General features: G+C 46.4%; 1 protein-coding gene across 2 annotated transcripts; it reads left to right on the top strand.

The window, feature by feature from the left end:
• The first annotated feature begins 259 nt into the window (after positions 1-259).
• On the top strand, positions 260-14,037 carry tmprss6 (transmembrane serine protease 6). 2 transcript variants are annotated; one of them, XM_023814445.2, is made up of 19 exons: positions 260-631; positions 762-879; positions 1,656-1,788; positions 2,614-2,756; positions 3,330-3,397; positions 3,548-3,726; positions 3,839-3,880; positions 4,046-4,250; positions 4,661-4,797; positions 5,096-5,208; positions 8,197-8,306; positions 8,852-8,994; positions 9,750-9,848; positions 10,204-10,317; positions 10,554-10,670; positions 10,775-10,943; positions 11,426-11,697; positions 12,227-12,363; positions 12,887-14,037. In XM_023814445.2, the coding sequence occupies exons 2-19, from the start codon at positions 796-798 to the stop codon at positions 13,046-13,048; spliced, it is 2,427 nt and encodes an 808-aa protein (XP_023670213.2). In that variant the 5' UTR covers positions 260-631; positions 762-795; the 3' UTR covers positions 13,049-14,037. The 2 variants fall into 2 exon arrangements, with proteins under 2 accessions (XP_023670213.2, XP_023670212.2); XM_023814444.2 differs by having other exon boundaries at positions 260-879.
• Positions 14,038-14,486: the final 449 nt, after the last annotated feature.

The raw sequence follows: 14,486 nt of genomic DNA, 5'->3' as shown, positions 1-14,486 counted from the left end.
GGTGAAGGAGCGTGAGACCGCAGCGCATCCTGGGAAGCCCGACTTTCTGCAGTTCGTGCGTCTTTCTAACGGAGCTTCAAAGCGCGACCTGCTTTTATCCCAGATGTATAACCGCTGAAATAAAAACTCTAGATGGCAGCAAAAAGAAGTGAACACTTAAAGATGAAGTCGTACAAAGGAAGGACAGACTGTTCGGTTCTACGCGACTTTAATGGATAAGAAGATAAAATGCTCAAACATGGCACATATATATCAAATAGTTGCTCGTTAACACCTATAGCAGCTGCATGAAACTATTGAAATAGATTGCCAACAATACTTTAATATCTGGTACATTAAATTGGTCACTTGGGCTTAACGTACAAACACTTTTCTACTCACCACCACAAGAGAGACGAACAGTTAAGTAGTGAACAGTTGTCCCCTAAGATATAGTCACTGGAGTATGCATCACCTATGCCATCCCTGGGGACATGTTGCTAGGACAAAGTCGGTCTGTGGAAAGAGCATACAATTACGCCTGCCGTTGACGATGCAACTCAGACATTCATCCCCTATAAATTAGCAGATTAAAACGTTGTGTTGGCAGTGGCGAATGGTGAAAAACAGAATACCAGGATGAGCATTTCAGGTTGAGTTGTTAAGAAATATTGATCCACAATGAACTTTGGATTTACAAATAAGAGGGGCTTCCTTCCCTTGTGGTGTCCATTTGCATGGCATGGCAGAACGTGTTTTTTTTTTCTCTTCTCTTGTTGGAGATGGACCTTCTAAAATAGTATGATCTAGGTAGGCATGGCGCTGGAGAACGGGTCAGTAGAACTGAAGTCACGTGATGTATGGACTGCGTCCATTCCGACTATGAAGGAGGAAAATCACGTAAGCGTTTATAACCAGCTAATTTAAGGCGCAGACGCTGCTATATAACCGGAGTAACAGGAAGAACGCTAACAAGCACAATATTACAAATTAAATAACCCCTCGTGTAATACAGGAATTTAACTGAATGTTTATTATTATTGTTATTATTGCTTTTAGTAACGATATTAGTATTTAGTAACGTTTGGTCCTCTTGAAAAGGTTTCAGTTAGGTATTTTCATGTAAACAGGCAAGACGTGTAGTAGAATACACTGCATGCGCAACCTAGTCATGTCCTATGCTTGTAATATCTCTTTAAGTTGGTTAACTGGTGCAGTATGTATTTTCTCGGGTGAAAAGGTACCATTGTGCTGAAGTATGTCTCACCGACAGATATGTACACAAACATATGGCCTATAACCATTAATGACATACACACATTTTTCCAGATGCAAGAACATTAAATAAGTCTGCTTCAGGTATACAGCAAAATAAATACAACTCTGCATAGTTGCCTGCAGATTGTTGGTTCCTTACACCCCGCCTTAAAAAACTAGCATAGACCAGTACAACCAGCATGACGCATGCTGTTTATACCAACATATGCTGTGTTTTGGTGCTGGTGGACCAGCTTCATGTGCAAATCATGCTGGTATATGCTGTTTTTTTCAGCAGAGTATGCAGATGATTAAAAACGATGGTTGCCTGCTCGTTCTGTGATTCTTAGTGGGGCTTAAAATAATCGTCCTGCTTCCTGTTGTGCTGGAGCTAAAAATCTGCTTCTTCTTTTACACAGACGGAGGCGAATCGCACCAGCGCTCCATCACCTTCACGGGGACGGAGGCCTCCCAGGTGGCTGGTAGCTGTCCCTCCAGTCATACTCATCGTCATCCTTGCTGGGGGAGGCTTCCTTGCCTGGTACTTTCTAGGTAGGCAGGAAACGGAAATGGAAAGAAAGGTCACACCATATTATAGCTCTCGTCCCCATTTGAGTTTGATACTCAGAACGCGCAGTAAGCTGTATCTCTTCACGATCTTGATATTTTCAGTTGACCGCAGTCATTTATTCCATCCCTCTTCATGTTCACTCTGGCCAGTTTATTAGAAGCACCTGTTAAACTTGTCAACGCTAGCAGGAAGGTCACAAGTACAAAAATAACTGTTTGGTACATTGGGGGGGGAAGGGGGGGGGGTGCATCTATCCACAGCTGAAGTCATTTGAAAATGTTTCATTTCAAGGGGCGCATTTCTAAGGCAGCCTACTTGGAACAGCATCAGGATGTGTTAAGGTTCTAAAGTACTAAGTAAGTTGAGTTGGATGTGCAATGCCAGACATTTTGATGAAGCAGCTTCCAGTGAGTGCAGCAGGCTTCCAAGAGATAATGCAACAAAATCTGGCAATTGTCTGGAAACTTTAGATTTCGGATTGTCACCCCCCCCCCCCCCCCCCCCCCCACCAGCATAGCTTAGGCCAATGTTCCCAAAGTCCATGTTTTTGCTCCCTCCCAGCTCCCAGCCAATCAGGAACACCGAATACCTGGTACAGGTGTGCTGGGAGCTGAGAGGAAGCAAAAACGTGGACTGTCCCGGGTTCCCCGAGGACTGGGTTGGGAGACACTGGCTTAGGCCTTGCGTCTGCCATTTTGGACACCACTATATTTGGCCGTAAGTCTCCCCAAGGCAGGGTGATAAACACTCTCCCAGGTGTTTAGGGTGTGACTGTTGTTTCTCGGTTCTCTGGTTCGCCGTTCTAGTCTACAGAGTGATGGTGCTGGAGCCTCGAGTGCAACAGCAGTACACAGCCGCCATCTCCCTCCTCAACCGAAACTTCACCGCACAGCTGTCCTCCCGCAGCAGCGTGGAGTTCAAGACCGAGGCTCGAGTCCTGCAGGACGTGGTCAGCCCCCGTCGTTACCGCCCATGGTAGAGGTGCTGGTTTACCTGTTTGGTACCTGCTGGTCGAAACCCACATGAATGTGAGGAGAAAGTCCCCCTACACCGAGTGAGAGGCTGGGACTGAGCCCCAACCCTGGCCCCCTAGCTCGCCCCTGTGCCACCCCTGCTGCATTTTCCGCATAGTCGGGGGGGTTGGAGTGACGTGGAAACCCTGGCAACCTCAGGGAGACCAGCGCTTTGTGGAGGGGGGGCCCGAATATGAGAAATAATAGTTAATGAACTTGGGATCCAATATACCTGGTGCTCAATAAATTTTACTGTGGGGGACCTGGATTACTTCAGATGAAGAGTGTCAGCCCTAGTAGGGGCTCAAAGTGACATTTTGTTAGGTCGCCCAGAATTTCCAGTTACGCCCCTTTTTACCAGTGGCCTTTGCTAGTTCAGAACTTGTCCATACAGCTTAAGCTGGTCCGTGTGCCAGGCCCGGTCCGGATCACAGGCTGTAAGTACTACGAGACATTATAGCTGTACTCTTTCCCATCTTTCAAAGAAGTGTTTTTTTTCTTTTTGTCAGGTGAAGAACCTTGTGAAATCAACTTACCTGTCCTGGTACTTCAACTCCACTGGTGTGTTTGCTTTTGGGTAAGTGGGTGAGAGCAGGTCAGTCGTACAATCTCGTTAACTGTAACTACCCTGCGACGTGAATGAGGAAGCAGGGGAAGATGCAGGTCCAGAGTGGCTCATAACCAAACATGAGCACGATGGTCGTGACGCTCTTTGCTGTGTCCGCAGGGAGGGCAGCGTGGTGGTGTACTTTTGGCTTATTCTGTCAGTGCCTGAGAGCCTTGCGGAGAAGGTCACCCCGGATTATGTCAATAGCAGCCTTTACACCAAGCTGAAGGCCATTGGGAACGGCGACACAGCCAGTTTCGAGGGATACCTGCTGTTCATACCCTCTCTCGCTATAACTGGTGAGATGCAGTCCAAACCTAGATGATCTCAAAGCAAGTCTTAATCATTTTTTTAAATAATAAATCTTGGTATGTTTAATATGCTTTCCCTCATTTTTTTTTATTTGTGCAGAGTGTGATGCCAAAGACATAGATCTCTTAAAAGCCTCCTTTGGTATGATGGATTTTCTGTTGCTGTTTCATTGCTTTTTTTTTAGTATCATTTCATTAAATTTTTTATAACGTATTATTTACTCTGAGCCTGTATCTAATGAGAGCTGATGTGTTTTATGTGTCACTGTGTAATGGTGCTCACTGAGTGGCTCACCATTCCTCTCAGACTGTTATAGGTACCAATGGGTGCCCTCTGGGGCCCTGGTGGCCCTCCGGGGCCCCAACACGCAGCGCTCCTCCTGTATCTGGCACCTGGAGGTGCCCTCAGGCTCCCAGCTGGAGCTGCGGATTGAGTGGCTCCTCCCCGAGTGCCGGGACCGCCTGGCCGTGTACGACTCGACCGCACCCACCGATTCCCGGCTCATCACCTCGTGAGTGTTGCCCGTCCCTGTGCTCGTTTATCACTTAGCTTTACATTTTACCCACCAAGCAGATATATCCACATTGCATTGCAGGTTCCTCACCTTTTTCAGGGATGAATCGAGTCAAGTTAAGTGGGGCTTTATTGTCACACCGACCTTATATAGTCACACAGCATGCAGCAGCGCAAAATAACGTTCCGCAGGACCGTGGTGCTGATATACCTACATAAAGTGCCGAGATAGGCGGGCCAAATGCGGAAAGAAGTCTACGTATGACATCATAAACACACAATGTAAACATAAACAATTCTGGAATTCTTAGAACTTAGGCAACAGTGGAAGCAGCAGTGTTACACATAAACAGTATGAATGAGAGAACATCCCCTAGAACGTGCTCCTTTCTCCCTTTGCCATCTCAGACTATACCGGTGCAGTCGTCTGGAGCAGGTCGTCAGGGTGCTGTCCTCACACCAGTGGATGACCGTGGTGTGGAAACAGGGCCTCTACAACTACAAGGACCCATTTTCCCTCTCCGCTCAGGCTTGGCCCTCTCGTGGTAGGCCCCAAAGTCAGAACCCAGACCCAGAGCATCCCTCCATTCTCAAACAATCGGAAAGTTTGCTTCCCTGTGAAAAAGCATCTTTTGTCTCTCCACACTCTTGCTATTGGCTCACTTGCTCGTATTTTCAGCAAGAGCACCCAAACATTCACGTGAAATACGTGTTAATGGTGTTATGAAAGCCGAAAAGTCATAGTGACTTTGTATATCTTCTCTATTTTGCTCATGGTGATTGTGAGCAAAGACTTTCATCGCCAGATCTCCGTGACCCATATCTGCCCACCTTCTTCCATAGCCTGCTCGTCTGTGTTCGGCTTGCAGCCTGTTCTCAAGGTCCAGGGCACATTCCAAACGCCCTTTTACCCCAGTTACTACCCACCGGACACTAAGTGCATCTGGACATTCACAGTAAGCATTCATTCACTGCTGCACCCCTAAACTATGAGATGTACCGTCAAGTCGTATGTACGAGATTTATATTTATAAAATAGCTGTACATTTTGCTCAACTGATTACAGTAAAGGTTATGTAGGTGGCGTACTTAAGTAGACGTTAGGTTGTTCCCGCAAGTTACCCTATACAATTGTTTGCCCCACTATAATAGAGCGTGATGCTGTTCTCGTTCTGATGAAATAATATGGGTGGTGTGGTAGCTTAGCGGTTAGCACTGTAGCTGTACATCTTCAGGGGTGGGGGATTGTCCCTACTCTACGTTTGGAGCATCTCCTATGCTTGCCTGCTTTTTGTCCCAGTTACTCTGCTTTTCTTCGGACAAAAAAACATGTGGTTAGATGAACCGACGTTTTTAAATTTCCCGTAAATTGTTAGCGTGTGCCTTGCAATGAGCTGCCGGCCCGTCTGCGGTGCCCCCTGCCTTACACTCTTCCCAGCTACCCTGTACTCAAGGGCACAACTTTGGGTTGAGCATTGGGGGGGGGGAGGGTTGAAGTTTCCACCCATTAAAGGGGGTCTAGGGGGTTGTATTGGCTGGTTTTGATTATTGTGGGGGGTTACAACCCCCCATCCCCCGCATAATTTACAGCCATGCGTAAATAACATAAACAGTTGAAAGATAAATTGTTCATCAAGACACTAAATAGTTAATTTGATCAAAATTTGAAACGGCTTAAAAAGGGGCATCAAAAGCAGACTTTCAGTGTTTCAGGCTGTTTGCACAATCTAATTAGGGCCAAACAGAAAAGCATCTATGGGCCTGACTTGATCACGGGGCCTCGATCCTCTTCATAGAGCGTTGTTGTTTAGTAATCTCATTACTAAATTCTGGTAAAATCTCGCAGACGTGACAATTTGCCCGTTTCATGGCTTTTACTGAAACCGCTGTCATCAGTTACTTAGAAGACTGTCTCCTTCGGTTTCAAAACAGTTGACTGCAGATAATTTTCTTGCTGAAGAAGCGTCGGAGTCATTATGATTTGCGCCACTGCACTGTGCGATGGGTCTGCTGATTGTGATGGTTAATATGCAATTTTTTGTCTTGCGATACCCTGGAACGGTGTTTTGCAAGACAGACAGACGACTGAATTAGCAATGTTCCATCAACGCCTCCAGAGTGACTGTTCTGTGGGATTTCCATGAGCTCAAAATATACCTCAATAAAAATCAATAGTGAATTCATTTATCTTCTAGTAACTCTGTAGGCTATATAAAGCACGTTCAAAATAATGGATTCAGCTTTGTCCAAAACATCAGAATGGGAGTTCAGCTTGGCCATCCGAGTTGGCTATTTACTTGAAATTTCAGGACACAGGTTCAGAAACTGCAAAAGTTTGGGCACCTCTGGCCCAAATATCTGTTGCTGTGAATACTTAAGTGAGTAGAAGAATGATCTGATTTCCAAAAGGCATAAAATTAAGGATGAAACGTTCTTTTCAACAAGGTTAGTACATTGTTTTTGTTTTGTACAATTTTACAATGGAAAAAGGAAAGAAGCACCAGACAAATGTTTGGCCACCCCAAGAGATATGAGCATCAGTTCTCAGATAACTTTTACCAAGGTCTCAGACCTTAATTAGGGCTTTGGCTTGTTCACAATCATCATCCGGAAAGGCCAGGTGAAGTAAATTTCAAAGCTTTATAAATACTCTGTCTCCTCAAACCTTGTCCCAGCAATCGGTAGCCATGGGCTTCGCCAAGCAGCTGCCTATCACTCTGAAGATCTGATGCCCGCAAAGCTGGAGAAGTCAGTGAGAAGATAGCAAAGCATTTTCAGCGAAGCTGTTTCCGCAGCTGGAATTGTAAATGAGAAATGGCAATTTAACAGGAATGGCGGAGGTCAAGTCGAGGTCTGGAAGACCAAGAAATCTTTCAGAGAGATCATCTTGTAGGATTGCTAGAAAGGTAAATCAATACCCCCGTCTGGCTGCGAAACACCTTCAGGAAGATTTTAACAGGCAGTGGGGGTGCACACTGTTCTACTCTGCAGCGGCACCTGCACAAATATGACCTTCATGGAAGAGGCATCAGAAGAAAACCCCTACTGCATCCTCACCATAAATTTCGGCATGAGAAGTTTGCAAATGAACATCCAAACAAGTCTGATGCATTTCGAAAACATGTCTCATGGACTGTTAAAATAAAGTTAAAATAGAACCTTTAGCCCGTCAATGAGCAAAGGTCATTTGCAGAAGAAGGGTGCAGAATTTCATGAAAAGAGCACCTCTCCAGCTATTAGGCACAGGGGGGTCAATCATGCTTTGGGCTTGTGTTGCAGGCAGTACCACAGGGAACACTGGTGGAGGGAATAATGGATTAACATAAATACCAGCAATCTGGAAGCAAACCACACTATATGTAAAAAAGCTGACGATCTACAACAGAATAATGATCCTAAACACCTCCCAATCCTGAAGACCTCATATCTGCAATGGGCTATAAAATCCACAATGGGCTACCTTAAGAGGAGCAAGCTGAAGCTTTTGGCCTGACACTCACTGTTCTCTGACCTAAACATCATTGAAAATCTGAGCGTGCGAGACGGCCCAAGAATCTCAGAGAACTAGAAGGCTTTTGTGAGGAGGAATGGGTGAAAATCGCCCAAACAAGAACTGAAAAGCTGTTAACTGGCTTTAAAAAGTGTTTACCAACTCTGATACCTGCCAAAGTTGGTGTTACTAAGTACTGATCTCTTCTGCTTCAGGCTCTTTTCCTCATTTCTTATTTTGAAATTTGTCTGGCCACAAATGTGGTTTGTATGATGCCCCTGAAGTTTAAAATATTATGGAAATGTGTCACCTTTAACTTGCCTTTTGGAAATTAGATCATCTTTGACCTGCTTAGCTATTCACAGTAACATACATTTTGGCCAGGGGTGCTCAGACATTTGCAAGCCGCTGTCATTTTGCTCCTGCCCTTTACGCTCCTCTGCTCGTATGTCAGGTTCCCTCCTTGGATTTCGGGCTGATTCTGGAGTTTGAGGGGTACGAGCTCAGCAAAGCCAACTACAACCAGGCCTGCACTCAGGGCCAGTGGGTGATTCAGAATCGCAGGTATACATCCTCTGGAAGCACTGAATGCCACCCATCTGCCGAACCAGTGGTTGCCAACACACAATATACAGCAATATAAATACAACTCTGCATCTCTAGTTGCCTGCAGATTGTTGGTTCCTTACACCCCGCCTTAAAAAAAACTAGCATAGACCAGTACAACCAGCATAATGCATGCTGTTTATACCAAAATAATGCATGCTGTTTATACCAAAATAATGCATGCTGTTTATACCAAAATAATGCATGCTGTTTATACCAGCATGATGCATGCTGTTTATACCAGAATAATGCATGCTGTTTATACCAGCATGATGCATGCTGTTTATACCAGAATGATGTATGCTGTTTATACCAGCATAATGCATGCTGTTTATACCAGAATGATGCATGCTGTTTATACCAGAATAATGCATGCTGTTTATACCGACAAATGCTGTGTTTTGCTGCTGGTGGACCAGCTTCATGTGCAAATCATACTAGTATATGCTGTTATTTCAGCAGAGTATTTTTTCTCCCCCACATGTTCTCATTTCTTCATCCAGACTGTGCGGCACGCGAACCCTTCAGCCTTACGCTGAGCGCCTGTACCTCGTCTCCACTTCCGTGACGGTCACCATGACCTCGGAGGTGTCACTCACTGGCCCTGGGCTCCAGGTCCACTACAGCCTTTTCAACCAATCAGAGCGTGAGTGGTCGCATAATTGTATATTGTATGTTGATACCTGCAGTTAGGATGGTAAGCAGTCATGTGACATGGGGGTGGGGCATGCAGTGCTGACCTATCGGGGATGAGGTTTCCCTTATTCATGGATGACAATGGGCAGGTACAGGGTCCACCAGGGTGATACATAATACAAAAAGCAGCTGTTTTGGATTGAGGGTGACTCTGCTGAACTGGTATTTAGATGAGGAATATAGGGCAACCTGACGGGGTGCAGGTAGGAACTCATGAACTGCAAAAGGTGGAGAGAGAATCTGCACAAAGAAGCCTAGTCACCTGAGTTTTGGACACACCCCTATCCCTGATCACCCCAAGAGGCCTGCTGTTTTTGCTGTACATCAGTGTAGTTCTTTGGTGTAAATATTGACATGGTAACTCTTTTCACCATGGTGATTGAGGAGTAAACCTGGCTCTAGTTGCCATGTACCCTCGCTGTATACCAGCTGAGGAATCGCTAAATGTTTAAATTTAGTCCTCAGATGCTCTCATTAGTGGCTTTTATGATGCTGGTGTTAAAATAGTGAAATACAAGGAATGTGAGACACTGAGTTATTCACGTGGCTTGATAATGATGTCGTGACGGAGTGTGTCTGGTCAATCACTGGAATCATAGCCTAGCAGCACTCATAGCTGGCTTCTTGAGATTTGTTTGCTTATTATGGGTTATCTGCCTCACTTGTGTGGTACTTCTGACAACAGATAAGAATATTATATTCCAGCCTGTCCAGGGAAGTTCCTGTGCACGGTGAACGGGCTGTGTGTCCCCGCGTGTGACGGCATAAAGGACTGTCCCAACGGCCTGGACGAGAGGAACTGCGGTAAGGTGGACAGTAGTATGAGCAGGGAATGTGACACCAGGTGGTCACCTTGCCGGCTCAGATCCAAGAGATTGCCCAGTTTCCACAAGGCTTTTTTTCCATTTTCCATGACCACGCAACCAATGAACAATGAGCCTGCAAACCTCTTTCCGGGCACTCGTGAGGGTCCACAGTCCCTCACAGAGGCAAACACCTCACAGGCTCAAGAAGAGCATGCGTATTCCACACACATCGCGATTAATCTGTTTTTTGAGATGCTAATCAATACATGTCCCACTGGGTGCATATTTTAAGGCAGCCATCTGAGCATTATGGGTAATGTTGCACATGCACTACCCAGACCTTTGATTTGCAGTGTGCACCGCCCAGTACCAGTGTCCTGAGGACAGCCAGTGCCTGGACTACTTCAAGTTGTGTGATCACCACGTAGACTGCCATGATGGAATGGACGAGGAAGACTGCACTGCAGGTACTCCAAAAACAGGTCTTCTCATTCAACGATGTGTCTGACTGACGCATAGAGGTTATTTACAAAGGGCTGCGTGTGTGGTTGTGCGCACAGACAATTGTTCCTTTTAATCTGAATGCCTCAATTGTGAATGCTCAGGTCAGTGATCTATAGTGACCACAGTCCACTGTGCTGCATCAGATGGTCATCTGTGCGGTGTCTGCTTCTGAAAGTTCATGTCTGTGCCTGGTGGCTAGGTGTGGACTGTACGGAAATGACCTACAAGTGTGCTGACGGGACTTGCATCAAGAAGACCAACCCTGAGTGTGACTTCGTCACAGACTGCCCAGACGCCTCTGATGAAAGACACTGTGGTAAGACGTCCAGGGACAGAATCTCAATATCATCCTCCAAGGCACTAAGTGAAGTACGATAGACAAAGGTTTTACCCGCGTGTGCGCAATTCATTTATTTCCAGACTGTGGGCTCCCACACTTTCCAAGCCGTGTGGTGGGCGGGCTCCATTCCAGCGAGGGGGAGTGGCCATGGCAGGCAAGCCTGCAGTTCAGGGGTCAGCACCTCTGCGGGGGGGTCCTCATTTCCAGCCAATGGGTGGCTTCAGCGGCCCACTGTTTTTATGACGACAGGTACGCTGCCAAGACGACGGTCAGCTAATCTTGGTGTCTTTGGGGACGAGCATAATAAAGATCTCACAGCTTGTGCCCAGAATAAAACTCTTGATTGACAGTGAAGATGTTGAAAGACTTTAAATGTTTCCTGGTAGACTAACAGTAATGGCACAGAAACTTTGAGTTTGACTTCTCCAGGGTTTGAGTGAATGCTAGTTAGGACAACTGATGTCTTTAGATAGACCGTAGTGTGTGTGCCCTGTAATGGACAGGCCTCCCGTCCAGGTTGTCCCCTGCCCTGTGCCCTGTAATGGACAGGCCTTCCGTCCAGGTTGTCCCCTGCCCTGTGTACAGGCATGAGCTCCCAATGGGCTCACTAGCACCTTGCAACGGATCTCTGGCCATAAGACTGGATGGATGGGGTAACATGAGGCAATTTAGCGACTGATGCCCTTTGAACTGTCATGTTATTGAACCCACACCTCTGCCCTCTTTCCCAGTTTCTACTCCGCCAATGTGTGGACAGTCTACCTTGGCAAGCTGCTCCTGAACCGGAGCAGCCAAAGCGAGGAAGCTCTGCGGGTGACAGAGATCCACCTGCACCAGTACTATGACGACGACACGCACGACTACGACCTGGCTCTCCTGAGGCTGGAGCGACACGTGTCCTCTCGCACCCTGGCCCAGCCCGCCTGCCTGCCACCCCCCACGCACCTCCTGGAGCCGGGGCTGCTCTGCTGGGTGACCGGCTGGGGGTCACTGAAGGAGGGAGGTGAGAGCTACTGGGGTCCAGCACTTGCTGTGTTTTTCTGGGGTGGACAGGAAGGGCATGGGACCTCCATTTCCCCATCTACAGAGACCTGGCAGTCTGGAAACTATGATACTTATACCAATAAACAGAGGTGGACAGTTCAGGTCCAGAAAGTACAAATTTTGATTCAACCAACCAGTTGAGTATAAAGTGACTATGACTCTTTGTGCTCAGGTGACACAACAAAATCGTGGTCTGGATTTTTACTTTCTGGAATGAAATGTCCACCTCTACCAACAGGCATATTTTTTAAATGATTCGTGCATATCTGGTCTATCTTCTCTGGATGCTAATTTAAAAATGACAATACATTAATGCTATAAAACACTTGCTCCACCAATTCAGCTACATCTGCCAAGCATCGTTCTGTCTCTTTAAAAGATAAAAGAGCCTCACGGTACCAACAGCATCTCCTACAGATCCCTGTGTGGGGTCGCAAGAAACAAGGCAGCGCAGACCGAGCCACAACTTGGTCTTTCTGCCTCCTCAGGTCCCGTAAGCAATGTCCTGCAGAAGGTGGGTGTGCGGCTAATCAGCGAGGACGTCTGCAACAAGTCTTACGGCTACCGGATCACTCCCAGGATGCTTTGCGCTGGATTCCGTGACGGTGGCAAGGATGCATGTCAGGTGGAGAAAAGTTTTTACTGCGTTTAATGTGTCATTCAGACCGTAAGCCATTAGGGAAGTGAGGTGCCTGTCAGATGGTGCGCATGGATTCGCTGGGTAGCATTGTCGCCTCACATTTCCAGGGCTGGCGGTTCCAGTCTGCTCTATAGGTCATGATGGTCTTCACGTCACATGGGTTCGCCGGTTTCCTCCTGCTGTTCAACTAACATTCAGTTAGGTGATATGGGGTCTTATTTTGGTCATGAGCTGCCAGCAGATGAGCTTTAAAAAAAAGTATTTCAGTTTGAGTACATTTGAAATATGTTTGAGATAAAATATACTACAGACAACCACTACTACAGCATTTGGCAGCACCATTATGGTCTTAGCAGCCTAAGGTTCGTTGTCAGTCTTACAGAGTGGTAGTGAGGGTAAGTCTCTGTGGTTGAAGTATTTTCGGTGTAACAGTTGAAAGCTGGTGAGCTGGCTTGTGGGAAACTGACTAATCTCAAGTGACTTGTATCTGTCCGTGTTGCTGTTGCAGGGAGACTCTGGGGGTCCGCTAATGTGCCAGGAGACGTCTGGCCGCTGGTTCCTTGCAGGCGTGGTCAGCTGGGGCATCGGCTGCGGCCGCCCCTACTACTATGGGGTCTACACCCGCATCACCAAGATGACCGGCTGGATCGAGGAGCTCACCTCCACCTAGAGGGACCTGACCTTCTCCAGCTCAGAGGAGCCTCCTTAATATTCTGAGCCTTGCGAGATACAGAAGCCACAATGTCTGCGCCATCTTGCTGATGGCTTCCTGCTGCTTATTCACCTATAAAACCCAAAATACCTCTGCACCTTCTTGTATGAAGGTGATGTACCTTCTCTGACTCGCAGCAGCGATGGCACGCAGACTCAGTTCCAAAGATTATGATCAGTCTTCACTTCAATTCAGTTTTATTTAATCTGCATCAGAAAGCACTCTATCAAATCCAGCTCCTGCTTCCTTTGATGCTGCCTACAGTGAAGCGGAGTGAGTGCAGGGCAGCTTTGGAACAAGACCGTAAATAAATGCCCAAGGCCGTCTGCTTCTCCCCAGAGCTGCGCTCTTCAGCTCTGAGGAAATGCTCTGAACCACAATGGCCTCATTTTTAGAATAAAGGTGACGGAAAGTCGGTGGTGGCAGATATTTTTTTAATTCCCAGTAGAACCTCAATCTGCAGTGAGAATCACACTGAATATTTCCATTTTTCTGCTGTTCTTCGTTTAGTCCTCATATCTATGACTGATTATGGGTTGGGTTGATTTTGGGACTGATTTCCTCAGCACCAGAAATCCTATCTGTCAAACATGCTCATAAGAGCCCAGTACTTAACGATGAAGTGATTCCATGATCCAATGTTCCGGACTTTGCACTTTACAACAAACACATTCTTCAGCAAAAAAAATCAGAATCACCAGTGAACTGCTTTTGCAGGATTTTGTAAATTGTGTGAGTATATAACCAGTGGATATCATACAGTTCACTGGATAATGTTTTTTTTTTCCTTGAAGTACAAAATCAGTGTGAATTAATGAAGCTTCTTTGTTTGAATGTCTGTTGAATGTTAAACTATGTGATCTTGAGATAGTTCAGGAAGTAGGACAATACAGTATAACCTGTAATCATTGTCATGCCATTAATAATCAGCTCATGAGTAAATTAGATTTGGTTGTAGATATTCCATTGATCTTCTAACCACTTGTGATTCTGCAATAAGGAGAGTATTTTACAGACTTTGAGTTGACCTGGCTTTGCGTTTCTCCATCACTGGCTGGCATCCTGTATCTGCTGTTGTCAGCAGACCCGTTGGAAATGAACCTAAGCAGAGCTGATTCCAGTCATTGGTGTGTTGACTCGGGGGGTTGCAATTTAGCCCCATACCACCATGTGCCCTGTGATGGACTGCCCCCCGCCCTCTTCAGGTGTAGCCGTCTCTGTGGACTCTCTTCCCTGAGCCTGACATACCTATGACAGTTCACAAAGTGGGGGGGGGGGGGGGGTGAGTTTACGATACATGGTTAAATGTTAAAATGGCGTATTCTCACAACCATGCTAGGGAAAAATCATGGTGGGAAAAAAAAACTTTAACTGTAGAAATGACCCAGCTCTGTCC

This window comes from Paramormyrops kingsleyae, chromosome 5 (assembly GCF_048594095.1).
Source record: "Paramormyrops kingsleyae isolate MSU_618 chromosome 5, PKINGS_0.4, whole genome shotgun sequence".
Taxonomy (NCBI): Eukaryota; Metazoa; Chordata; class Actinopteri; order Osteoglossiformes; family Mormyridae; genus Paramormyrops; species Paramormyrops kingsleyae.
Note: the sequence above shows the minus strand (reverse complement) of the source record. Positions and strands in the feature narration are given on the sequence as shown.